This window comes from Oryzias latipes, chromosome 11 (genome assembly GCF_002234675.1).
Source record: "Oryzias latipes chromosome 11, ASM223467v1".
Taxonomy (NCBI): domain Eukaryota; kingdom Metazoa; phylum Chordata; class Actinopteri; order Beloniformes; family Adrianichthyidae; genus Oryzias; species Oryzias latipes.
This window is the reverse complement of record NC_019869.2, coordinates 6,756,420-6,784,118: the sequence shown is the minus strand read 5'-3', so window position 1 is coordinate 6,784,118 and position 27,699 is coordinate 6,756,420. Positions and strand designations below refer to the sequence as shown.

General features: G+C 40.9%; 3 protein-coding genes across 4 annotated transcripts; all 3 read left to right on the top strand.

The window, feature by feature from the left end:
- The first annotated feature begins 3,874 nt into the window (after positions 1-3,874).
- mrps21 (mitochondrial ribosomal protein S21) lies at positions 3,875-6,753 on the top strand. The gene is made up of 2 exons (XM_004073794.3): positions 3,875-4,006; positions 5,571-6,753. Exons 1-2 carry the CDS (start codon positions 3,924-3,926, stop codon positions 5,749-5,751), a joined length of 264 nt encoding a protein of 87 aa, XP_004073842.1. The 5' UTR covers positions 3,875-3,923; the 3' UTR covers positions 5,752-6,753.
- A 1,471-nt stretch (positions 6,754-8,224) lies between these two features.
- On the top strand, positions 8,225-12,094 carry LOC101172421 (circadian-associated transcriptional repressor). The gene is made up of 6 exons (XM_004073957.4): positions 8,225-8,367; positions 9,655-9,981; positions 10,068-10,143; positions 10,224-10,302; positions 10,387-10,534; positions 10,663-12,094. Exons 2-6 carry the CDS (start codon positions 9,655-9,657, stop codon positions 11,023-11,025), a joined length of 993 nt encoding a protein of 330 aa, XP_004074005.1. The 5' UTR covers positions 8,225-8,367; the 3' UTR covers positions 11,026-12,094.
- A 1,316-nt stretch (positions 12,095-13,410) lies between these two features.
- Positions 13,411-26,874, top strand: rprd2 (regulation of nuclear pre-mRNA domain containing 2). 2 transcript variants are annotated; one of them, XM_020706996.2, is made up of 10 exons: positions 13,411-13,912; positions 16,434-16,563; positions 16,692-16,834; positions 19,861-19,913; positions 20,011-20,137; positions 21,137-21,312; positions 23,127-23,469; positions 23,627-23,704; positions 24,312-24,458; positions 24,539-26,874. In XM_020706996.2, exons 1-10 carry the CDS (start codon positions 13,738-13,740, stop codon positions 26,104-26,106), a joined length of 2,940 nt encoding a protein of 979 aa, XP_020562655.1. In that variant the 5' UTR covers positions 13,411-13,737; the 3' UTR covers positions 26,107-26,874. The 2 variants fall into 2 exon arrangements, with proteins under 2 accessions (XP_020562655.1, XP_011479065.1); XM_011480763.3 differs by having other exon boundaries at positions 23,552-23,704.
- Positions 26,875-27,699: the final 825 nt, after the last annotated feature.

Here is a 27,699-nt window from a genome sequence, read left to right as displayed (position 1 = left end):
AGAAGCTCCAGGAAGACAAACGGCACTTCTTCTGTCAGTCGGGGTTTATGTTAACAATAAAAATATGTTTTTCTGTTTGTGTCCCTGAACTGGAAGAGGTTTGAAATCCGGTTTATGGGTTCAGCTTTTCAGCACCAGAGTGAGGCTGCAGGAACTTAGAAGATGAGACTTCCACTTCCAGATGGACACCAACCCAAAACCTGAGCGCAAGGATGAGACATTATCTCAGCAATTAAACTTTATCAGGCATGAAAATCATTTGAAGTTTACAATCAGGATTTTACTTTGCCATCATTTTATTTGGATGTCATTTGGGTAAATGTACTACTACTAAATGTAGTCATTTTAATCAACTTTATTTGAAAATGTCTTTCTGAATATTGAAGGACATTGTACAATAAAATCACACAAGAAAAACATGCTGGTACCCATGTACAACATTCATTCGATTGACAGATTTCGTGTAGCCTGCTTTCCAGGATGTGGCCTTCCAAAAAAACTCACGCCTGACTGGTTGTCATAGAAACATTGACTCAGAACGACTCGGACCATCACTGCTACTGACAACCAATGAGTCATATCGCAACCTACATCACATGATTCCTTATGGGAGGAGAGCATCGCCATCTTGGTGAGGTCAAGTCACTGCTGCAGTGCATGCATGTGAACACATTTTTTGCAAAATGCCACTTCATTTTGCGGGTTTCAACTGCCAAAATCGAAGAAATTAGTCCACGAAAGAGGAAGGCATTACGTTTCACAGGTAAGTATTATAATGTTTTTCTATTAATGCTGCAGGGGCATCATTAATAGTACACATGTTGACATGCATGATGCTGCAGGGCTATTATCAACATGCTGCATGATGTACGTATAATTTGCTGTCGAAATAAATGTACATTTTATCTTGTTAAACCTATATACAGTATAATAGGGCTAGCCTGGTATAGTTATATAGATTTATGCATTTCTGACTCAGTGACCGAACTTTTCTTGCAGGTTTCCAATGGATTCAGACTTAAGGAAAAAGTGGGCCTTAACAATAAAAAGAGCTAACCCTGATGGATCACTGTGGTACCAACTAGTAATACAGTCTGGCTGTGTTCAAAACATTTTGTGGAAACACATTTTGATAAGACTGGCCAGACTGTTTCCTTGAAACCCGACACCATTAAACCATCTGTGTAAGACCAAACTGATCACTCACATCAATTAGATTAGTAGTTTTTTTGTTTGTTTTTTTAAGGGTAAATCTGTTATTGATTTTTGGACTTATTGTTGACTTATTATTGATTTATTCTTATCATTTATTATTATTATTGAATTACTATTGAATTATTATTTATTATTGTTTTTTATTATTATTATAATTATTGACTTATTACGTATATATTATTATTATTATTATTATTATTATTGACTTCCTATTGACTTATTGTTTGGCTTTTCTAAATAATTTAAATTACGTGTCAAAAGGGTCTAAAACTTCTACATATTTAAAAATTATTTTTAATAATTATTTTTAATAATTTTTTTTTGTAAGAAGTCCTGCAACTATGCATTTTTCATTAAAGTTTGAGCTTTTAAGGCTGCCTGTTTCTCTTATTTAACAACAACAAATGATGTATGTATGTATATATAAATTATATACATATATATTATATATTCATACATATGTATAAATATATATAAATATAAATAAATTAAATAAAAGCTACTTAGATGCCACCAAAGGCTATAGAAATCATTGTTGCGCCGTCGACCTCACCAAGATGGCGTCCTGCTCTGCCACCATCAGCCAGGCTTCCCAAGCGGGCGTGTCTCCTCTAGCAATATAACTCATTGCTGACAACATAGTTCCAACATGGCAGAGTCCATATTGCAGAAAAAATGACAACTGAATTGATGTAATTTGGTTGGAATTGGAAGTAAAACTATTTTTTATGCATGACATCACACTTACTCAGCCCAGTTCTCATGGAAATTCAATGGTCCAGTCATAGATAACAGGCTGAAGCAAAACCAATTAATTTCATTTGTGGTCATTTAAATGTAATGCCTTTAAACCTCAGTTTTGATTTTATAGTTTCATTTTTTTTTAGATATTTTTTTTCTGTTTAGTGACATCCTTTAAATAGAGTCATTGATGTCACGTTTTTTCCGGTTCCGGGTTACAGCAGGGACGCGTGAGGCTCACGGCGGCTACACAACTATCAATTCTGTCTGATAAAAGTAATGAACTGGATAATGATAAATCATGTAATAAAATGGTTATGGTAGAACAGGGGTGGGATTATATAACCTCGCTTCTTTCCACTCCCTTTCAAGCAATATTTATTAATGTCTAAATATCTTAAGTTTGATTCGTCATTGTATGAATGTATAACTGATGATTGTATTGTTGTTGTGTATTATTCTTATTTGATTGCTTGAAATAAACCATTTCAAATCGAAAATCAAATCAAATGTTTTAGATAAACCTCTTCTTCTTTCGCCTGTTGCCCCTGGATGGGACATAGAGACACACAGGCGTTCTCCAGGCAGACCAGCCTTGGGCGAGTTCTTCCAGTTGTCCCCATGTTTTCCTAATGTTATTGACCTCTGCTTCCAGATGTCGGCGCCACGTGTTCCTCGGTCTCCCTCTTTTTCTTTTCCTTGGTGATTCCATGTCAGTGCCTGCCATGTAGTGCTGGATGCAGGTTTTCTTAGGGTGTCGCCTATCCTTCGCCACCATCTTTTGGAGACTTCTACCTCTACTGGTTGGTGTTCCGTACTCTCCCATAAGCAACCTCTTGGTTGCTGATGATGTTGAGTAAGTTTAGAAAAACTTTTAATGATCCTGAAATAAACTGCATTTAAGTAACATGTTCAGTCTGTAGGACAGTGGTCTTTAAGGTCAGTCTTCCGAGGCTTCTGTCCTGTCAGCTGTTCCCATCACCTGAGTGCTGTTAAGTACTTGATCCACATAATAGGCAGGATGGGGGAAGGTCACACATGAGGATTGAAGGGCACGTTTGTAGGATCTTGCATTTTATGTTTGTGACAGATTTTGGTGCGGAAAGACTCCGTAATCCTTTCAGGGATATGAGCTCGATTCCAGACTACAAGTAGAAGAAAAACTTTTGGCCCATCCTCTGAGGGGATTTCTGCTCTCTGTGACTCATTGTCCTAATTTTTTCACTGTTTCACTTGTTCACAACCAAACATATTTCATCAGGTCTGGATTACATGGAATGCAACTGGAAACATGATGCAAAGCATTCTTCTAACAAAAGAGCCACAATGTTATCTCTAAATATTGTTCTGTGCAGAATCGCCGTCTCCATAGGGAGTTCCAGCGGTGCTGAAATTAACCACATCCACCCACTTTGGTGCAGAGAACACATTCTAGTCTTTCTACAGAACCATTCACCGCTGGCTGACCTCAGACATGCGGACGACAGCAGCAGCTTGGGGCTGAAAGGAAGAATGGCACTGATGATAGAATAACAGTGAACGCTGTGATCCCTGTTGCCATGGCTACAGATATCCTGATAAATCTGTGACCGGCCTGAAAGCTGTCATCTCCCTTTACAGAAACTTAATGACGGCTGTTTAGTTTCTGGGTCTGGAAAATTTTAGGTTTGTGCTGTCAGATTTTAACAAGATTGGTATTCTGGGGTTAAGTCTAAGTTAGTCGTTCTTGATTAGTTTTCTAGCAGTTGGTGTCGTGTAACATTAACATGTAACATTTAACAATGCTTTTGGATGTTTTGATGCTGACAAAACTCTACATACTGAAGATTTTTTATCACTGGTTTTATGAAGGGCTCGTCTAGCGCCATCTAGCGTTGGATGGTGGGAATTTTCTCCAAACCGGAACGCCTCTCAGTTGCTTGTGCTTCCCGACGGACCACAAAAGAGAACGCACAGGCTACACGATAATGTCGCGGCATCTTCGCTTCGTAGCTCGGACGGTGATGGTCCAAGACGGCAACATTGACGCGGCCTATAAGACGTTAAACAGGTTGAACACTTTTAAACTAAAACAATTGTTAATAAAGATAGTTTTTTTTTTTTTTATCTAAAATGAAAGTTTCGCGTGACCTTAAGAACTGTCTACGCTAGCTTCCGCTCGGTGTCACCTACTCGCAGCTGCGCAGTAGAGACGTTTTTTAAATTTATTTGTATGCCTTTTGACCGTTTTTATTTAACAATCATTTATTTGTTTGTTTGTTTTTTACATTACTGTAAGTGATTTAGCAGTACAATTAGAACATTTGCTGCCGCCAAAACAAAAGTCTTGTTGAAGGTTTTGACGTGGTAGCTTAAGCTAGCATTAACGAACAACTGAATATTATTAGACAAACAAGTACAAGAAAAAAAATGTTTTAGCTTTATCGGCATTTATGTCGGGTCTCCCGTTTATTTGTATTGTTCTAAAACTTGGGGTGAAGCGACACGGTGAAGCGGAAGCGGTACTATGAGAAGCCCTGCCGAGAGCGACTGCATTAAACAAAAAAAAAAACTTTTAAAGAAAATAAATGGCCAAACGGATGAACTAAGCAATAAAAATATCTAAAGTGCTAGAGATTTCTGGTACTATGACAAAAGAAATCAATTAAGTTTATGATTTTGCCATCTATGTCTCATTTCTTGAACTTATAAAACTGTTCTTATATAGAAGTTGTTGAGTTTTTTGAACATTTTTTAATAAAAATATCAGAAATTAAGTAAAACCTGTTTATCTCATACGTAGATAATGAATATAATAATCTCAAATAAATACAATTTAATAGTCCATAAATTAACAATTATTTTCAAAAAATTTAACATAATAAGGTCAGAAATGTACTAAGAATTCATTTTATCAAACTAATTTATTTTAATTCTAATCTAAAATCCCCCGATATGACTTTAAGAACCACTGAATTATCTTTTTTCGTCAAGATTTAATGCAGAAATGAGCAAAAGTGTCCTTAATATTAGTAAAATTTGTAAAAATCTATAAAATTCTTGCCAACTCTAATGGAGGCAATCTACTAAGACCTGTAGTTGTTTTTCATTGTTGCCATAGCGATGGTGGAATGAAGCTTCATGCAAGTGGCAAAGCTTACTAAGAGCTTTTGGTACACCACATCAGTTAGTCTTTTTTTAAAGCTAATTTCAACTTTTTTTCTGTCAAAATATGTAAAAGGTACAGCTTCTGCTGATGGCAGAAAAATAGTTTATTTATTTGAGTCATTTTTCGTTAAAAGATGTGAATGGGACATTTGACCCCCAGCACAGTGGCAAAAGACAAAGTGATGATTGATCAGGACCAATGAACAGAAAGAGAATCAGACTGCAGCTTCGTTTCAGTCTTGATGGAGTTTTGTCTATAAGAGGTTTTAGGGATTAAAAAAACTTAAAATGTTTTTTAAAAACAAAAAGAGTACTTTCTGTAGTAATTTTGATACTTTTGAGCTGTGAAATGATCAAATATTTCACAAATAAAATGTCCATTTCATTAGAATGTTATCAGTAACCTGGATTGACCTGCAGATGGCAGCATTTCCTAAGCATTTCCTGTTTTTCCTCTGCATTCATAGGCTTCTGACTCAGGATGGGATCATCGACACGGTGAAGCGGAAGCGGTACTACGAGAAGCCCTGCCGAGAGCGACAGAGGAAGAACTTTGAGAACTGCAAGCGCATATACAACACGGAAATGGCCCGGAAAATTGCCTTCATCTCCAGGACCAACAGAGACGATCCCTGGCTGGGCTGTTAGAGCCTTTCGATTGAGGAAAGAACATTGTTGATGAGATGAGCGAGCAAAGCAGAAGACAAAGAGATCGCTCTCTGAAAGGGTTTATGCCACAAAAAAGCTGTCAGAATATTATTGTTTTAAAAAAATAACTAAACATTGTGGATATTTTTCACCCATCTGTAAAAATGTGCAACATAAAAGCAAAAGCACACTTCTTTCTGATCACTTTAATTAATAAAATACACATTTCTGGGAGATACTTAAATTTAGACAACAGAAACGTGCAGAAGTTTCGCTGAATCTTTAGTGAAGCCTCATTTGCCGGGAAAAACATCTTTGAATGAGTTCTTTTTAGCTTAGCAGCAGCTTGCTTTACGTTTATTTTAAGGAAGGCATGTAGAGGAGGTCAATGTTTCCCACATAGCATGCACCTCTGTCAGCTCCTGATCTTTCTCCACAGTCATGTTGCAGCCACTTCTCTCCCCTCACTGTGAAACTTGACTTTCTCTTCTGTGTGGTCACTGGGTCATGTTGACATCCTGCAGCTTCAGACGATATATGCTAAATAAAAATGTTGCCTAATAGTTCACAAATACAGTACTGCGTTTTAAATATTCTTTAAAATCTTCCATGCTATTTTATTTTGTGGTCTCCCTATAGTTTGGATTTTCCCTGGTGAAATTGACAACGAAAAAAATGGTTTCGTCTGTAATTTTGAATCATTTTGAATGTTTTAATGATGCAACAAAGTTTTAATCTTTCACTGAGTTTTCTCCACACAATAATTGCCTCTAGCAGAAAGAGAGCAAATAAATTTCATGTTAAATCTGCTTCTCAAGTGATGGCAGATAGTTGGATTGTGCCACTTTGGATTCTTTAACATCAGTGTATTTTTTTTTGTTGCAGTTAAAGCAGGAAATAAATCAAACCATTCAAAGCAATGGTTGAATGCACATTTTTGGTGAAACTGTTTAAGTATAAAGTGAAGAAGTATTGTTAAATTAATTGCATAACTAAACTGAATAGTTTTCTTTTTCCTTGTTATTCATGGTTCCTCATAAACCTTTTCATTTTTTTGGTGGTAAATCGGCGACCAGTTCAGATTTTTGTGCGTTTTGGTTGTTGAAATTATATTAAAGGTTATTGTAGGAGAAACTGAAGTTAAATTGTGGATATTTAGTCGTTGCTCAAATGCCCGAAGAGTTCGAATGTCACTTTTAAAAGCAGAAGTTCTTCAGGATGTGGCGACGTTTCAGTTCCAGATCACCTGGACGGATGACGCGTTTTCTTTCACCTTCCTCTCTGAGGACACGTGGACGTTTGAGCAATCTTTACATGTTGTGAAATAAACAAATGTGTCTGTTGGCACACTTCCACTGATGGGTATCAGGCTCCATGCAGGGAGCACCTGAAAATGAAGGAAGCCTTTACGTTTGGACTGACAGGACGGGAGGAGGACTGCAACCAGATTCTGGTCATTACAACTCATAAAAGATTTATTCATAATCCCAGATTAGAGACGCAGAAGAACTGTTTAAAAAAAAAACATTTTTAATCACTCATTGTTCCATCTCACCTGTAATTTACATTCAATAAATACTGTTGGTCTTGTATCCATATAAGATGCCACAAATTCTGTACAGTTACTGTTTCCTATGGTTTGCAATCGTAAAAAAAAGAACTTGAACTAAATGTTCTGATGTTCTATCCTGCTAACGACACTGCAACAAAGAACCACATAAAGAACATTTCTAATCCACTGCTTTAGTGTACCAGGAAACCTAGTCCTGCTGTCAATCTGTTAACAAGTCCGACCCATGTGCATTGTTAGAACCTATTCTTTGAAAGACATTTGAACTTCAGACTTCCCCACCCAGAACCCCGGCGCTGTTCACTGACTGTCTAAATGAGGAGACCAGAAACAAAGCGGAGCAGCTATGTAATCCTGCTGGAGGCATCTTGCATGTGACCAAAGAAGTGATTCACTTCTCCAGCCTGAACTTACATAAGATTATTTTCTAAGCCTTCAAACAGAAGCTTCAGACTTCCTGCCTTCTCAGCAATAAAGGAAACTTGATGTAGGAGGTTGTAAATGAAACAAATCCCATCAGACAGTCAAACTATTCCAGGCAAATGGTGAAAATCTTATCAAGTGGAGGAAAAGGTCTTTCCAAAACATGTTTACCAAGACTGCTTTGTGTGTCATTTCTTTGACCACTTCTTACATATCTTGATGAGCACGAGTCAAACGTGACCCGTTATGAGCGACAATGTTTTTTTCAAACGACGGCTGCCTCGTGCTGCTCTTCCACCACACTATCAACACGTGCTGCTGATACAGGTGTGGCTCGAGCTGAACTAGTAACGGCCAATCAGCGTTGAGCTCTCCTCAGATTGGTTGAACGTCCGCCAATGAGGGAGCGGTACTTAGCCAACGTTCGGCGAGTGCTCTCGGGCACGTGCGGAGTCATCTGCCGTGAGCACTTGTTGTCCGGGGCGGAGCTTCAACCTCAATAACACGAGCGGCGTTTTCTAGAAAGGGAAAGGTGCCGCGCGCTCTCCGAACATTAGGAGGAACAACCGCGAGCGCATCAGCTCCTCACTTTAGCCTAGCTTACCCAGCAATCCTCAAAAAAGGTAAGATATACGCCCACTTTCTTTTGTTAACAAGATTTTTACGGCGACAAACGACTAAAAGCTTTTGATATATCTGTGTTACATTGTGTTCTTTTAATGAGTTACATAAAAAATAATATAACGGCTGCCTGAAACATTTTCATTCGAAAATGAAAATGGTTTCGTGGTGACTCGAAAAGCTCGTATGCAAATGTGGGGTTAAATTTAAAGCGAAGTGTTTACTTGTTAAAGTTTTAAATGTAGCGTAAGCGTTAAACTTGGATTATTACTGCTGTCCTTCGCGGACGTCAACAGCGGAGCCCGTGAAAAGCAACAAACGGCGAACAGGCTAACGGTCATTTCTAGCTCCTCGGTTTGACCTTTTCGATTAAACTACGAATTAAATAACATGTTTTGCTTCGTTGTTTCTCAGCCCTTGTGTGTATATATGTTTTTATAGTTAGTTTGAATTTTATTTTTTCTCTTTTCCCCACTTATATACCTAAAAAAAATCGCATACTTTCTTCTAGTCTGAGTTAAATTAAAAAAAAAATGGCAAAGTTTAATGGTGCTTAAATTTGTTTTGATGGTTTACACTGTATCATAGATGGAATGAAACTTTAAAAATACATTTTTTATTAAGTGAACATTTGTATGGGCGCCCAATGGAGGAACATTAAAGGTTAGCTCATGATTTTAACAATAAAACTAAACATTTATGTGATTGCAAAGATTTAAAAAAAATCAAGGTGGAGCTCTTTTCTTGGACTTTATTACATTGGAAATAACATGTTTCTTAGAATTTAGTAAAAGAATCAGAAGTTTTGGTGGAGATTCTTTTGAAATGGGGTTTGCTGATAGAGATCACATTTTTGGTTTTGGTTTTCTGGCACACTTTGAGTTATTTTATAATGAACATTTTTATGAAAAATGTGATGTAATGACGCGTTTCCTTCCCCGGTGCTTGGTCCTCGTGGTTATATAAACAACCGTTCTCATTTGATCTCCTAGCCTGAGTCATTCCTGGAATTGGAGGCTTGGCCCTTCATGATCACGTGACATTCACCTTAGTGATGGTCCCTTTAGAGTGTGCGTCCTGATCTGCTGGGTTTATGTTATTTACATTTGGTTATTGATATACAAATTTGTGGTTGGAGGTCTTGTGTTAAAAAAGTATTCATATTATTTATTGTAGATTGAAGTTAATTCTTGTGAAATTTGATTAAAAATGTGGGTTTTTTGGTCATTCAAAGCCTTTAATCCTTTTAAATATGTAATTGTTTTCTCTGGTTCTGCCTGTGTTTGCAGATGAATTCTCTGAGCGCGTCTTCTAAATGGCCGTCTTGCGACTCGCTGCGCTCCAACTCCAGCTTCCTCCCCAGTGAGGGCGAGCAGACCGAGGATGAGGCGGACGTCTTCTCCGAGGCAGAAGGGGACGGTGGGAAAAAAGGCTGCCTGTCATCAGATGAGGACGTTTCGGGACCGCCGTTTCCGCCTCGGTCAAATCAATTGTACACGCGGCCCGAGCACGACCAGCCTGGACTCTGCCCCAAGATGGTTCAATACCCAGACGCGTCGCCCTCTCGTGGAGCTGCTGAGCAGCAGACCACCGGGGACCTGGCTTTTGCTCGAAAAGTGAGTCCCACAGTGTAGCTTACTGCAGCCTTTTCCTCAGACGAGACGCAGATCCAGCATGTTAACGTTTGTCTCCTTTCTTTTAGTGCGCTGATTTGCACAGATTTATCCATCCTCTGCTAGAACTCCTTCAGGGACTGAAAACTGGGCGTTTTGACAAAGGTAAGGTACATTCTGACTTTATTTTTTAACGTTGTCATTGGTTTGTGTCTTTGACATCAGCATGTTCTGTCTTTTTAAAGGTTTGAACAGTTTCCAGCAAAGTGTTGCCATCGACAGACTCCAGAAGATTCTGGGAATATTGCAAAGACCTGCAATGGGGTGAGCTTCTAAAATCAGTTTCCTCTCATGATTCTGACTGACTTAAGAGCATTTTTTAACGTCGTTTTCCTCGTGTTTTTGCAGTGAGAGATACCTTCAAAACCTGCTGCAGATCGAGATGCTGTTGAAAGTGTGGTTCCCTAAGAGGGCCTTAAAGTCCACCGCGCTGCTAACAACTCCTTCAACTCTGACCCCACACTGGCACCAGAATCAGCTCCACATGCCGGTGAAGGTGAGCCTGTGGCCCCATTGGGAAATAAAAACAAAATGTGGTTAAAAAAAAACATGATAGGATTTTCTTCTTTAAAGAGCTCCAAAGCAGTATGTTCATATTTGACTTTGTCTGGTTTTCTGTTACAGAAACGAAAGCTGAGCTGGTCTGACCCGTGTGACGCTGGCAGAGCCCCAACCAAACCCAAACCCCACCAACAGGAACCCGGCCTCTGCCACGCCGGCGCTCCACTGGTCGCCACATGTCTTCCTCCGTCCCCCAAAAAACCAAGCACCCCAGAAGAGGAGCGCACCGACCCGACGGGGGGCCACTGTGCAGCTGGACACGCGTTCACAGACAGACGCGGCTTCGTAAGCAGACGCTCGTGGTCACACGGCAAGAGCCATGACGGCAGAAATACCGAGCTTCCTTCTTGCCAAAGTCCAGCCATGCAGGACTGTTCAGTGTCTTCTAGCAACAGCGTTGCTCCATCTCCCCTGAAGCAGCAGTGACGGACATCGCCATCACATGGAGATGCCTCAGAAGGCTTTCCCCAGCACAGAGGGGGCAGCTGGGATTACATAAGCAAGTCGGGACTGGAGAGAGAGTCAGTTTGAGCCAGAGAGGGAGGAGTAAGGCCTCCTTTAAGCCCATTTCTCCTGAGTATTACACTCAATTATTACCAGAAGCTTCTGTGTGAAGGGTTACTGTTGTAGCTCCAAGCTAAAGGAGAAACTCTACATTATTATTTAAGGGTTTTTCACGTCATAAAGGATAGACGGCATAAGTCACTGTTAGATTTTAGAGGGAAAGTGTTTGGGTAATCAAGGTTTCATCCAGCAGCATATAAGAAGTATTGCTTTTGTTTTTATTGACTATATTTCAGTCATTTTTGGAAGCACTCCTGGTCGATGAACCTTTTAGAGTAATGGGGGGGGGTGTCCTGCTCTGTCCATGGCGGGGAACCCCCCCCCCCGCCGATTGCAAAGGGCATTCATGTGAGTGAAGGGAAGCCGTGCCGCGGCGGCTGAAAGTGCCAAAGAAAAGCTTCCTTACGTCGTGTGCAGCTTCAGCGCTAACCACACATCTGTTAACGCCGACAGATGTGCACATCCAAGCCCCACAATATGCATCAGTTAGGTAAAAATATTAAAGTAGCAACAAACTGATGTTAATTTTGAGAGAAAAAGTTCCAAATGTCTCTTTCTTTGATCATTTCCATATGGATTGAAATGAATGCAACTGCACTGTGAGTGATGAGGAATTGCTGCACATCTGTGAACGTTTTGGAGTTATTTATGACATTGAAACTTGAGAGATTTTTATTTCCTGAAATGAATTTTATACCAAATGTTTGTGGTTCACAGCTAAGTTATCGACTTAAGAGTTTTGCTCTGACTGCAGTTTACACAAGAACAGGAGATTTGGTTTATTATTTATTAGAACAGTTCAGAACATTTGTGTGTCATAAGGAGGTGAACCTGTCCCATGAAAATGAATTTATTCCTCCGTGTTGCTGTTCCAGCATTTGGGACGTTAAGTGCTTTTATCATGAAGTATAAAATACTTGAAAAGACAAAATATTTCCATTCCTTAACAGATTCAGGTTTTTGTTTTTTTCATATTTAATGGGATTTTCTATCATAACGTTTTACATCGGGTATCATTCACGTTGAATGACATTTCGTCCTTGGTGTATCACCTGTGAGCCTTATTTCAAACAAATGATATATCATCTAAGCAAAAAACACTTAAAAAGGAAGATTTTTAATAGTCAACTAAAAAAAATCTGGGTTTGTGTCATAAGGTAATTTATTTTCTTCATAATTATTGATGCAAAATGATGTTTTTAAAATGTGAAATTGAAAAAGAACAAAAGTGTGTGGTTGTAATTTGGTTAATGTAACCATCTGAGTCGTCTCAGAGACTGATTTCTATGTTGACGGTTTTGTTTTTATTTATTTTTAACCAACTATTTTTAAATGAAATATACCTGTCTGTGAATAACAATGTTTTTATATGTTATTAAAATATTTGGTTTGTCAAAATGTGTTTTTGATTGAATTTTTGTGAAATAATAGACCACGTCTTGGATTTATTTTTCTGGGCAATCTGGTTTGGTAATCTGATGGGATTAAAAGCAGAGAATCGTGCTTAAACTCTGCTGCCATGGGTCCCTTTAACTCTTTTCCCTCATCATGTTAAAGTCCCAACACAATTTTAAAATAAATTCTTTTTCTGGAGTTTTCTATTTTTTTTAGCCCTACAATACAATATTATCAATGTATTTAGATGAGGTTAAAAATCTTGTAGGGCTGTTTTATCCCTTTCGGGGTCACTGGGCTGCCGGAACCTATCCTGGCCACTCGTGGGTTAACCCTGGACAGGTCGCCAGTCTGACACAGGGGCCACAATCACACACACGCATTCACAGCTATGGACAATTTAGAATAACCAGTTACACCATGAAGCATGTTTTTTTTTTTTTGGGAAGAAGCCGGAGTCCCGGGAGAAAATGTTTTTAAATAAAAATGTGGGAAAAGGTCAAATTTCAGTCAAATTAAATGAAAACTTTTGTTGAAATAGGCCAAATGAGAAAGGCAATTTTTATTTCCAAAAAATATATAACTGATTAATTCCATTTCTTAATAAATTAAATGTTCACTTAGCTTTCAAAAATTGCAAAAACAATATTTAGACACAAAAAAAAGTTATAAATTAAATGTACTTTTTTTCTGATGTGAACAAAATTGGGACGCCTGCTTTAAAAACATCTTTACTGTTTTCACTTTTGCATAAGACGGTTGAGAGGATTTTGAATTCCAAAAACAGGCAGCAGGTGGCGCTAACCAACTGTATTGGTTCCCAGCCCCTTAACATCCGCGACACTGGGTGGCGCTGCTGTCTTCTTTCGCCAGCGGAAGTGCTCATATCAACGACTAAACCGCTACAGGATGAAGCGCGGCGCTAACTTTTATCCGTAACCTGTTAATAACAAACATAGACCCGTGCTTGCTTTATAGACTCTAATTTTGCTTGTCTTTCCAAACGGGGAAAGAAGTTCAGAAAAACAAAAGGTAACGTTTATCTTATGCATCATCCGAGCGGAGCTGGTGCTGAATGTGCGGGAATCCGCTGTCTGTGAAGCTAGAACGCTAAGCTAAGCGCTAGTCCCATGCTAGTTGGGTTTGTAATGAGAGAGCGCAGCGCGAGCGCCTGTGGACATGGCAGCGGGCGCTAAAGCCGCTTCTGGCGGCTCTTTTGAGGCGACATTAGAGAGGAAGTTTCGAACCGTGAGCAACACGATGGACTCTATTCAAGGGCTGTCAACGTGGTGCATCGATAACAAGAAATACCATAGCCTCATTGTACGGCACTGGATGAAGTGTCTGAAGAAATGTAAGTACTGTTGAGCTCCACCAAAGTTTCTCCAGACTGCAGCTTCAGGAACAGCTTTTTTTGACAGTCAGTGTACAGTTTTAAATGTAAACATCCTTTCTCTCCTTTAAGTTTAGCCGCTGGATAATAAGTTTTAGTCTGGTAACACGACGGAAAATCAAATGTGACTTCACCAACTCGTGTAGTAAAACATTTATATCATCCGTACTTTTATTTGGAGAAAGAAGAGAAAAGTAAACGTTTTTGATTGTTTTTTTTAAATATTTTTTAACATATAATGTATTGTTTGAAAATTTAAAAACGCGAATAAATATGTACTTTTAGTCTGATAGGTTAATAAAGAAGTTGATCTGAAATGCAAAACATTTCCCCCCAAAAATGTATCCAATATTTGTATTTTTATTTATTTATGATATATTTTTGGAAATACATGTGTAATACATCATCGTGTAATACACAGGCTGTTATTTACTCAAATTACAGTTTATAAACAGTGGATTCTAAAATAGTCCATAATATTGAGTTATAATAAAAACTACTGTCATCAGAAATAACATTTTGATCCATTTACCATAAACTGTAAATATTATGTTTATGTTTTTTGTTTGAATTTGAAGCCAGACCCAGGAAGTTCCATAAATGACCACCGATTGAAGGCTGGTTTCAAAAGTAAATATCTCATTGAAGCCTATAAATAAACTTGTATGTATAGTTTTTGAAATGATCTAGAGGTTTATAGCTTTTAACATTTTTGTGCGTTACAACTCAAACGATGCGGGTGACATAGAGCTTCTTTTATTTGTCCCACCCACTCACCATTTTCAGAACCTTTTGAGTCAAATGCAGTTCAGAAAACCCGTTTCACTTTATTTTAGTCTAAGTTGCTTACAGTTGAAAGCGGGCTACACTAAAATCTGTCCCACGTTTTGCACATTGGACTTGGGGGTCCAGCACGCTCCACCTACTTTCATTGAGACATCTGATTGGTCAGTTTATAACTTGAGTAACAACAACAAAAGGTAAACAGAAAAAAAAACCATCATGAAATATAAGAGGATTATTAAAAAGGTATCAGATCAAGAATGGTTCTTCTGACCAATAGAATGACTGACAGCTGGTTATCTTGGTCAAACCTCTTAGAGCCTGCTGGTACTTCCTGTTTGCAGGGTGAAGGGGTCACTCACTTCAGTTTTCATGTACAGTCAATGGGCACACAGGGTTGTTGTAACATTAATGTCCTCACATGATGTTTGACAGTTTATTAGAACGTTTGGCAATACAATTCAAAAGGAATTTTTCAAATTTGGTCGTCACCGGCAGAGCCACGGGGCGTTGGTCCGTCTGGATCTGTTGTCTCCAGAGTCTGTCTGCTTCGACTTGAGGGCTTTTCTCAGTCAGCCTCCTCAACCAGAGATATTGCAGCACAAACCCACTCAGACTTATTCCCCGTCTTTCTTTGCCTCATGGTTGAAGCTTTTCCATCGCTTTTGCTCCACAACCTAACGTCCAGATTTGGTTCCTTGTGTTGTGGATCAACTGACTACAGAAGTAAAGTTTTTTTTTTTTTCTTAGAACCAGCAAATACAAGAGGAAGGCTTCTTCTCTGAGGTTATATGTACACTGAATCTCACATCATGATAGAAACATGTGCGATAAGAACACACAACCTTTCCTAAACCTGACTGAAATAATGTCACATGGATGATTTCCTCAGCAGTGTGGGTTTCTAAAAAGCCCGCTTACCGGGGAAACCTCAAAACTTAGGTTTGCTTGTCGCTGCTAAAATCTATACACATTTTTAATATTGTCATTGCTGTGATGTATCACTTTCACATGTAAAACTAGAGGCGTACTATTATATGTATTGCAATTTTTTGTATTCAATATATTTTGAAATATGTTTGGATTTTTCTTATGGGAAAGAGGGGATCCTAAGGTACATCCATGTCAAATTTGGTGCTTGTACTACAAAAATAGTTTTCAAAACCAGCTCTATGTAAAAGCCAAAAGCCAAATCATGTGATTCTCTGTAGTCCTGAGGGGGCGGGGCCAAAGGAAACCTTTTTTGATGCGGTCTATCTAGCTTTGATTGTCAACTCATACAGGCACTCTATTATATAATATATTAAGTTTGCTGTTTTTTAATTTAAAACACACATAATAAAAGTTTACCTTCGATTTGGCGTTAAGCTCAGTTTGTGATGAAGTTATTTCTTGATCTATTTTTATTTATTTGTTCTGCCTTTGAAAAATGGAAACGAGTTAACTATTTACAATTTACATTCACAAAATGATCACCTTTTCAATCTTTTAAACATGTTTTTCTTTCTCCAGTAATGATCCCAAACAAGCAGACTCAGTTTTGGTCTTTACCATCATGGATGTTATTTCCTGCTCTACCTATAAAAAACATTTCCATCTAATAAACATTGGCGACGCCAGCTGCCGACAGCCTTCTCCAGGTGTTGGATCTCCAGAGAACATCAGCCCTCCCTCACGGTGTTCCTCTTTCCCCAAACAGCTGACTCAGCTCACCGCCTCAACCTGCTGTATGTCGCCAACGATGTCATTCAGAACTGCAAAAGAAAGAACGCCATCGTTTACCGGACGGCGTTTGCAGAACTGCTTCCAGACGCCTTTCTGCTGGTCAGGTAAAAACTTTCACTATATGCAGTTTCCTATAGACTTTCCTTCTAGTTTGGATGTATTGCTGTGTAACCCAAAGAGTAAAAGGGGCATTTTACTGTTTTATTTTATGATCCTGTCTTCCTTTTTGCAGCCATGAGGGCGACTCCAAGGTTCATAAGTCCGTGGAGAGGATTCTGTCCATCTGGGAGGAGAGGGATGTGTATTCAGGAGCTCTAATTGCTGAGCTGAAGAACATCTTAACCAAAGAAGATTCTCCTCCTGCTGAACAACAAAGTGAGTTCAGTTACAGTCGATATTTTCCAGTAAAAGAGTTTTTTAATGTTTTTCGGAATGTTCAGTAGGAATATTATTTTAGTAGTTTCCCCTTTGTGGGATCAATAAAGTTTTATTCTACTCAATTCCATACAAGTCAGCACATGACGTGGAATGCTAGTGTACCGTATTTTTACGACCAAAGGGCGCACTGGGTTATAGGGCGCAGTTTCAGTTATGGGTTCTTTTTCTGTATTTAACACACACAAAAGGTGCATCGGGTTTTAAGGCGCGGGCTGAGTTGGTCATGATTTATTTTTCGTTTTTTCAGTCGTCAATCGCCATTCAAAAATCCATCAAAGTCCTCATCTCCTGTATCTGAAATGAACAGCTTGGCTACATTTCTAACAAACACGCCAACTTCCCTTTTGTCATCGTCGGAGTCCGTCTCGTTGCTGTGTTGCTCCTCATGAATGAAGAGCAGAGCAAGCAGACACGTTAGCCCAAGCAACTACAACTACTACAAATAACTACAGTTACTTCACAGATTGTGAAGTAACTCACCTGGAGCTGCCTCTCAGTCTTAGTAAAAGGAGTGTAAGATGGACAGCTTTTCATTGTAATCCGCTGGAAGTTGCTGGGCCACTGTAGTTCTTGCCCGGATGGAAAAATTGCACCGTTTCATTAAACAAAAGCACCAATACCAAAGGACCTCCTTGAAAATGTTCAATTTTCATTTCTTCTGCAAGCGTTACTGCCTTCAGTCGAATGGTGAGTGTAGAGACGCTTCTCCCAGCTTTTCTCTGATCGTTGATCCATCGCTCAAGTCAATCTTGTGTCAGCTGCGTCTTCTTGACTAGTCAGAATTCGTTTTCCAGCTCCCTCCACTCGCGAACCATGGATTCACGAATCTTGAATCCTCTCACAGCTTCTCGATTCCCATGTTCCTCCGCGTAGCTGACAGCTTGCAGTTTAAACTGTTCTTCACAGTTGAAATACGGTACTTATTTCTACATTAGTGATTGTGTGATAGAAACTAGCCATGTTAAAAAATACTCAAAAGCTTTCTAACCTACTTTTACCTGAAAATTTAGAAGCACTTGATATTAAAATTATTTTATGTGTTCATATTTTTTTACTGTGTTTTAGGATCATTTTTATCTTCTTTTAATCGTTGTTGTTTTTTTTTTTACTAAACTTTTACTGGGAACAGTTGCACAGGGGGTCTTCTTGGTTGGGATGGTTGCTTTGAACTGAGGGTGTTTTTTTATTTTTTATTATTATTTCCCCACATTAGCATTAAGCCAGATTTTTATATAAATTCTATACAGTAAAGACCAAAAGTTTGAACACATCTTCTCATTCAAAGAGTTTTCTTTATGTTCATGATTATGAAAATTGTAGATTCACACTGAAGGCATCAAAACTGTGAATTAACACATGTGGAATTATATACATGACAAAAAAGTGTGAAAAAACTGAAAATATGTCATATTGTAGGTTCTTCATAGTAGCCACCTTTTGCTTTGGTTACTGCTTTGCACACTCTTGGCATTCTCTTTATGAGCTTCAAGAGGTAGTCACCTGAAATGGTCTTCCAACAGTCTTAAAGGAGTTCCCAGAGATGTTTAGCTCTTGTTGGCTGTTTTGCCTTCACTCTGCGGTCCAGCTCACCCCAAACCATCTCCATTGGGTTCAGGTCCGGTGACTGTGGAGGCCAGGTCATCTGGCACAGCCCCCCCATCACTCTCCTTCTTGGTCAAATAGCCCTTCACACAGCCTGGAGGTGTGTTTAGGGTCATTGTCCTGTTGAAAAATAAATGATGGTCCAACTAAACGCAAACCAGATGGAATAGCATGATGCTGCAAGATGCTGTGGTAGCCATGCTGGTTCAGTATGCCTTCAATGTGGAATAAATCTCCAACAGTGTCACTAGTAAAGCACCCCCCCACCATCACATTTCCTCCTCCATGCTTCACGGTGAGAACCAGGCATGTAGAGTCCATCCGTTCACCTTTTCTGCGTCGCACAAAGACACGGTGGTTGGAACCAAAAATCTCAGATCTGGACTCATCAGACCAAAGTCCAGATTCCCACTGGTCTAATGTCCATTCCTTGTGTTCTTTAGCCCAAACAAGTCTCTTCTGCTTGTTGCCTTTCTTTAGCAGATATTCTACCATGAAGGCCTGATCCACACAGTCTCCTTTAAACAGTTGTTGTAGAGATGTGTCTGCTGCTGGAACTCTGTGTGCCATTGACCTGCTCTCTAATCTGAGCTGCTGTTAACCTGCCATTTCTGAGGCTGGTGACTCGGATGAACTTATCCTCCACAGCAGAGGTGACTCTTGGTCTTCCTTTCCTGGGCCGGTCCGCATGTGAGCCAGTTTCTTTAAGAGCTTGATGGTTTTTGTGACTGCACTTGGGGACACTTTCAAAGTTTTCAGACCGACTGACCTTCATTTCTTAAAGTAATGATGACCACTCGTTTTTCTGTACTTGGTTGCTTCCTTCTTGCCATAATACAAATTCTGACAGTCTATTCAGAGGGACTATCGGCTGTGTGTCCACCTGACTTCTGCACAACACAACTGATGGTCCCAAGCCCATTTATAAGGCAAGAAATCACACTTATTAATAAACCTGACAGGGCACACCTGTGACGTGAAAAACATTTCTTGAAGCTCATCAAAAGAATGCCAAGAGTGTGCAAAGCAGTAATCAAATTAAAAAGTGGCTACTATGAAGAACATATTTTCAGTTGTTTCACACTTTTTTGTTATGTATATAATTCCACATGTGTCAGTGTTACTCTACAATTGTAATAGTCATAAAAAGAAAGAAAAACTCTTTGAATGAGAAGGTGTGTCCAAACTTTTGGTCTGTACTGTATATTTTTTGTAATGTAATGGTTTACAATGCAGGGGTTGAGGGAAAAATGCCTGTTTTTTTTGTATGTTTTTTTTAAATATAAACACTTTGTTTTAGAAACGTCTAAAAAGTGTTTTATCTGATGGATTGAATTTTGTCGTTTTCGTTCGACCTGAAGCTCCAGTGGAGTCAAAGGCGGATCTACGCTCTAAAGTTCTGGCTGAGTTTGTGGTGAGTACAGCTCTAAATGTTTGTATTGTCATATTCTTTGTTTGGGATGCTGTGGAGGTTCTACTGATCTGACATTCCCGACTCCCTCTGTCCTCAGCCTCAGGCCCTGTTGGACCAGCTGTCCAAGTACAAAAGGTCCCTGGAGGAGGTTGACCTCCGGGAGAAACAGCTCGCTGCCATGAGGGTCGATATCTTCAGCACTGATGCTCTGAAGAAACTCAAAGGTGCCTGATGACGTCCACATTTTATACATGTTATGTCTTCTGACTCTAGCAGGGATTGGGATGGAGCTGAGGTGCAAAAACAGGAGGTTTATGCGTGTTTCAAGTCAGATGACATTTAATTCTTCTGGATTCAGCATATGTTAAAACAAATGAGGCGACCCGGTGAGCTGCCGCGGTTTGGGACCAACCCTGTCCGATCTCGTCATCTGTTGTCATCTTTATTTCACTTATCTTCATGCCGCACGTTCTGCTTCCTGTCTCAAAATGTTCTTCACAAATTCTGGTCACAAGTTCAACGTTCATCGGCTCTCAGTGTTTGGTGTTTGGGAAAACGTCACTTTTTCTTGTCTTTTGTTGTTGTTTGCCTCCCAAAGAACAGACAAATTTAGCCTCAGATGGAGTTTAAACCCCAATAACTGAATTCTATAAAACTTTAAGGTCAGCTACTGCACATTCATACATGGACACGACATGTTTTTATGCCTCTTTGTGGAATTTTTGAACAAGATTACCTTAAATTATTGCAAAAGCCCTGAACAGGAAGAGGTCATGATGTCGATGGCTCTTTGTCTGGTTAAATAGAAATACAATTAATAAAAACAAACCGAATTTAAATGAAGAAGTTTGAAATGAACTGTAAGAAGTTGCTCAGTTCATTTTACCCGGTTGAGAAAATTCTTTGCAGCTCAAAACATTCATGAAATCCTGAAGGCAGGAAATAGTTGGAAAGACAAAGCAGGAAACGGGGTCATTCATGATGAAAACAGAAAGTTTATTCTGTCTAAATGTGGTTGTTTTTTGTAAAGACTGACTAGATCTTGATGCTGGAGAACCCTCAGGGGTTCTGGAATATTCTTTCAGTGTGTGTTCTGGGTCTCAATGAGTTCAAACCTCAAAAAAAAACACTAAAGTAGAAAACATAAAGCTTCTGTTTCTGATTTTAAATACACTTTCTTTTAAATATCAGCAAACTAACTGTTCTCTCTTTGCATGTCGCAGACAAAACAGGAGGAAAGAAGTTCTCCAAGGACTTTGAGGAGGGAAGCGCACAGCTCCACGAGTTTGTGAAGTTCTTCGAGAAGCAAATGAAAACCGGCCCTCAGCTCCTGGAGGCCCTCACTAATGCAGACATCTTCTATGAGATGCAGTACAAGGAGGTCAAGATTGTTGCTAACGTAAGTCATTCACGGTTTAGATCAGAGTTTCTCAGGTGTTTGTTTTTTAGGAGAGCGATGTAAAAATATGTACCAACTTGATATCATGAGTTCGTGTCCGGTTTGTGTTGCTCTTCATCAAACTCCCGCTCATTTATGTCGCTCAGAATTCCCAGTGGAGCTTCACAAACAGCCTCTCCGTTTTCAGCAGATCTTCTCAAACCCTTAAAGTCTCACTCTGATCATCTTCTCACGTATTTTAAAATAATAAATAACTAGATATATATATCTTCTAATGCATTCAACTGTTTTGTTTTGGCATCATAACACATTCATGTAGATCTGGAAATCACAATTTCTATTATTATTATCTACATTTGAATTTTATTTTAAGGTTTCTCAGTGGTCTTTTAATTATGATTATGATGTTTTTAGCCAAGATCAAAAAAGGCATTCTTCTCTAGGACAGAGTTTCTGCAGAGCAGCAGGAGTTCATCAGAAATTCACCTCTAAGCTGTGGGGCAGAGTCCGCCTGTGTTCAATTCCCATCAGGCTTTTGTTTACACTCTCTCCCTGCTAGCTTACAGTCCACATTAGCGGTGCAGCCAAAATGGTGAGCAATATCTTGGCTATCCAGACGTACAGTCTGGATCCAGATTCCAGCTCAGACGAGGAAAACGTAGACGTTCATGGATCATCAGAAAGGGGCGGGAGCTTATGGCTCCGCCCAGCGTCTTTACTACATCACAAATACACTCTTACTTAAATAAAAACAACGTTTTTTTTCCTGATTTACAGCAGTTTGAACAAAGAAATACTCAGAAATCCATGTTAAGCCTAACTTTCTTCAGAGAATGCATCCATCCATCCATTCGTCATCAGAGAAATGCATCAAGAAGATGTTAACAGAATTTTCATTGGAGTGGATGTTAAAAGGTGATGCTGTGATGACTGTGGAGCATCACATTCGAGATGAAACAGAATTAAGAGAAAAACGCCAAAGTTATCAACGGATGATTAAATAATTATATATATTAATATATATTATTCTTCTGATGCATTTAACTGTTAGTTTTGGAAACAAATTCAGGAAGATCTGAAAATCACAACTTCTATTATTATTATTATATGCATTTGTTGTGTGCCCTAACTATTTCTGGACTGAAGTGTCTTTGATGCTGCTCTTGTGCACGCAGCGTGCACGGTGGAAACAGAAGATCTAGTTCTTCTCCTGGTGTCCTTATTTGTCATCCAAACAAACGTTTCAAGTCAGAAACATGACTCAGCGCTGCATGCACTCGTGTAACGGGTGCCATGGCAACGCCTTGACCCCCACACCAGGGCACGAGTCTGTGAACAAGGGCTGTGGTTTGGACCGGCACAATCAGACCCTAAAATAAAAAAAAGAGGTTTTTAAAACCTCACAGGTCTTTTTATGTTTCCTTTCACCTCAATTGTGAGACATTTTTTCTCCTTTTTCTTCTGAAATTTCATTAAACATCCCTCGTTTTCTTAAAGCGCCAAAGAGATTCACAAAGGTCGAAAACAAATTTCGGGGAGACGGTTAGGGGAATGTACAATTTTGGATTTTCTGATGCCAAAATAATATTTCTTCTCATGTTCACCTTCAACCTGGGAGAAAACCACTGCAATACTTATAATAAGATCAATCAAATGTCTTCCTTCATTCATAATCAGCTCTTTTATCTTTCAGGTAAACTGTAGAAGCTGGAGGCCTAAAATGTTGATAAAATAAAGTTTCTGTCCTTTTCCAGTTTGTGTTTTGGGAATTCGGGTGTTCTTCCTGCCCTAAACCGCTCACTGTTCCCCCGCAGGCCTACCAAACGTTCGCTAACCGGGTCTCCCACCTAAAGCGGAAGCTCGATGCCCTGAAAGCGAGTTTGCCAGACCTGGACGACTCCCCCATCCCCTCACCGTCTGCCGACGCGCCGTCCCCCACCGGCTCAGAGAGCCCCTTTCACGGCCTGGAGCTGGCCCGGCCCGACCCGGATCTCGATGGCTCCGCCATGGATGACGATGCGGAGCCTCCGGCGCCGAGTCCCCTGTCTTCGCCGGGAGCGTCCCCCAGAAACCCAGAGGTCCTCGGGGGGAACGACAATCGTGAAGTGGAGGACATGGATCTGTCGGACGAAGAGGCGGACGACGGGCGCATTATAGGTAAATGTGGGGAAGCTTCATACTTTCATGCTGACATCTATGGACTGCAGCTCTGACTTCAGTTCAATAAATCTCATTCTAGTTGAGGAGCAGATTAAATCTGCCCCCCTCCCTAAAGTGTCCACTCCAGTCACTGCAAAAATCTGCTCCTCTGCAGCCACAGATCCAACCGCGGGTCAGGTCCTGGCCCCTCCGGCACCTTTCAGAGCTGCAGTGGAAACCGCGACTTACACAGGTGAGTGCGTCCAGGTGTTCTGACAGCTCCACACTTTTTACCTAGAATCTTCTCGGTTTTTAGTTCCTGTTTTCAGACAAAAAAATTGCTCAATCAGAAATGAAAGTACCACTCTGATCATCTTTTGATCCATGTTCAAAGTGTTTGCTGTGGTCTTTTTATTTTATTTTATTGTGATGATGCCGTTTGTGGACAAAATCTATAAAAAACTTTGTTGTTTTCTAGGACATAGTTTCTGCAAAGCAGCAGGATTTCATTAGAAATTCACTGTTGGCTCAAAAAACCGCCCCTGCCTCTCTTCCTCCTCTCCTCTCCCCGTCTTAGGGAGCTTGTTGGCCGCCCAGCATTTCTTCTACGTCACAAATAGGCTGCAGAATTTGTTTTTTTTTCTTTTTTGCTGAGAAACGTTATTTTGAGCTTAATTTCTTTTATATAAGGCCTTTATCGTCAGGAAAATGCTACAAGAACATGTTGAAAACACCAAAACCAGAATTTTCATCAATATTTCCGTGACTGCTGCTGCTCTGCAGAAACTATGTCCTTGAAAACTACTTACTGGATTTGGTTTTTCCCAGTGCAAAAGTTTATGAGTCACTTTTTTTCACAGGACCAACCATAGAAAAACCTCCACCTGCTGCACCTGTGGTCCTAGGAAATGCCAGTTCGCTGGTCAGCCTTCTCTCCAAGGTGGATGTGAGTCCGGCGGATCTTCTCAGCGCTCTGTCTAAAGTCCAGAGCCAGACCAGCCTCCAGGGTGAGAAGAAACCCTGAACAACCTTTCACGTATGACGTCATAGAGCAAAGATTTCCCTCTAACTTGTTCTCCTCATTCAGGCATGACCACCATGTTGAACAGCCCTGCTGCCGACGTCCCAGAATGCAACAGTGCCGATAAGATAACCCCGTCTCCGTTATCCACGTCTCCGGCGGCCGCACCCCTCCAGAGTCCGTCACTCTCTTTTGAAGCATCCGTGCCTTCGTCCGTCTCCTCCACCCAGCCGAAGGCCTCAGCCCCCCACCAGACCTCCAACAAAGCCTCTGCCCTGGTCCAAGCGCTGCACAGGGACATGGATTTGACAGCAGAGCCAGAAACCCCCTCCTCCTCCTCCAGCTTAGATTCGAAAATCCACAGTTTCCTAAAAGGAAACCCGGCTTTCAGTGCTTTCGACTTGGGCTTCTCGTCCAACTCAGCTCAGGGGGGGAGCAGTCTCAGCACGGACACGCAGGGAGGGACCCCTGTGAGGGACGAAGGGGGAGGGACCCCGACTCAAGATGAGATCTTGGACAAACCGGCAGTGGCCCCGTTCGCTTCCAGCAGAAATGTGTTGTCTGTTGGCGAAGCTGCTGGGAAAGCGCCACTGGCCTTTGATAGCCTCCTTCCAGCCCCCGCCAAACCCCAGCAGCAGACACGCCCCCAGCCAGGTACGGCCCAGAACGGGCAGGTGTACCAGCCGTACCCCGGGGCCGCGCTTCCCGCTGCGCCCTACCAGCAGGTTTCTTCGCAGGCCGCTGCCCCAGGGTGTGTTGCTAACACGCAGAATGTGGGGGGGTTTCCGGGGGCAAATGACAGAAACTGGTACGGGAATAACTATAAAGAGGGGGGCTCCCAACAGCCTGGGGGTTACCATGGAGCAGTGACTGACCGTGTTGGAGAAAACAAGCCGTCTGGGGTTTTCCCATTCCAAACGGAGCCAACTCAGGACCTTCAAAGGTTTGCCCCCCAGCAGGTGCCCACAGCAGCCCCCAGCTTTTTTACCAGCACCCTCCCTCCTGTTCCAAAGCTCCCGCCTCCCCCACCCATTTTTGACAATATGCCTCCCCCAACCAGCAACACAGCCGTCCCTCCGGAGCAGCTTCACAGAGAGGAGCCGGGGCTGGGGAGGGACAGCGCCCTCGGTGGCATGGTGGTCATGGATCATCAGCACAAGTCTCTGCTGCACTCTGAAGATCCCATGTACGACGCCGACCCGTGGCAGCCCCACCCCCCCGAGGACCTGCATTACCAGGAGGGGCCGGAACAGTATCACAACAACGCCCGGCATGACTTTCCCCACGAGACCTTCTACCCCCACGAGGAGCCCTTTTTCCCACCGGGCAACCACCAGCCTTTCCCCAGAGGCCGGGGGCGGCCCGTCCCCCCCATAGGGGGAGATTCTTACTACGACTTCCAGCAGCGGCCCCCGCCACCACAGTTTATGCCACGGCGGCCTCCTCCACTTCACGAACACCGCCATCCCGGACCCCGACCTCTGCACCGCCCCCCTCACCCCAGGGGGCCGCCCCACTTACCGTTCCAGCGGTTCCACGGTCCCGAGCCAAGGTTAAGGGTCAAGCGGCCGGGCCCAAGAGGAGGGGGTCCGATGTTTGCCCCAAAGAGACCATTTCTGCCGCCGCGGTTCTGATGGGGCGTCGGCGGTGGACACTGAAGAAGCTCCTCGCTGGCTGTTGAAAAGTCCACGGAAAACATGGGGAGGGGCTTGGCAGCGACAACCCCCCCACCCCCACCCCACCCCCCAAGAAAAAATGGAGGAAACGTCAGACGAGCGCTGAAGACGAAGAACACAGAGACACGGAGGTTCTGAGGGCGGCTGAGCCGAGGAGCCGAGACAGAAGATGAAAGGAAACAGAGGTGGATGCATATACTTACATATAAATATACATATATGACTCACTTTGGTGTTTTCTGCTTCAACATGAAGATTCGTGGTAGCAGAGTGAGGCCTGCATGTCCTCCACTGTGAGTTCAAATCAAAAATTACTCATTTTTAGTTGAATTTGAAAATATTTTTGCTACAAAGGTTAAAAAAATAAAAAGGTTGTAAATATTTCATATTTTCAAGCCGAGCAGTTTTGACTGCTCCTCTTGCACTTCAGCCTTCAGTCGAGTCTAACGGTTATTTCCATCGATGTTGGGTTGTTTTGTGAGCAGATGATCTTTCCAGTAGTGCAGGAAAAACCTTCGGTGATAGATGTACGTCTCGAGTTTCCACCGAAAGAAAACGTTAAAAAGTTCTTGACGGAGCAAAAGGTGGAAGTTGTTCTTTTTTCATTTTTTTTCCCCGGGCCCTGACAGCGACGCAGAGGAAGCACACTTCTGGAGGAGATGAAGATGTTTGTCTTCAGTTTTATTTCCTTGTACTGAATAATAAAAATCTGAATTTGAAAAAAAATGTGTTGTTTGTTTCTGTCATATGTGGAGAGTTTGAACTTATTTTCAGGAAACCTAAGAGACCATTTTTACTGAATTAAAATCTTGAATTCTAGATATTAAATAAATGAGTTTTACTAATCTGTACTATATATATTTAAGTTAAAAAACATCAATGATTTTTATTTTTTTGATTGTAAACAGATGAACTGTATTGTTTTTGCAGAGATATTTACATGTTTTTTTCTGCAAACACAATCCAGATTTGTCTTTAAAAAAATCCATATACTGACCCTTTTTTTTACATGAATAATCTTTAACATTTTCTTACATATTTAAACATTAAAGCGGATCAGATCAATCATAGTATTCATTTTATAGATTAGCATTCTTCATAGCTTAATTTCTGTGTATTATTTTTCAAAATGATAAATTTGGGCTTCAAATAAAAACAGCAGTAAATCATCTTTATTCTGGTCACGTTTTCAGGGAAATATTCTGCTGAGAAGTTGTGATAAGTCGTTCGAAGTGGGTTGATTGACATGTTTCCATGGCAACCAGATCATCTAAAACTAGTTCAGTGATGGATGCATCTATTAAACTGAATAATTCCGTCATCATTTACACAGAAGAACCGGCGCTGTGATTCTGTCTGGACTGAAAAGAAAGACTACAATTTGTTTTGAAAACATATTTTTTTAAATAAAGTTCTAAAAAGGTGATTGGACACCTCGCGGGTTGAGTTAGTTGGGATCATTTCCGGCTTCAGCTTTGTGTTGTTGGACAGTCAGCTGGTTCTGGTGAAGGCTAACGCTCCTTCTCCTCCTCTTCATCCGTCTCCTCAGGG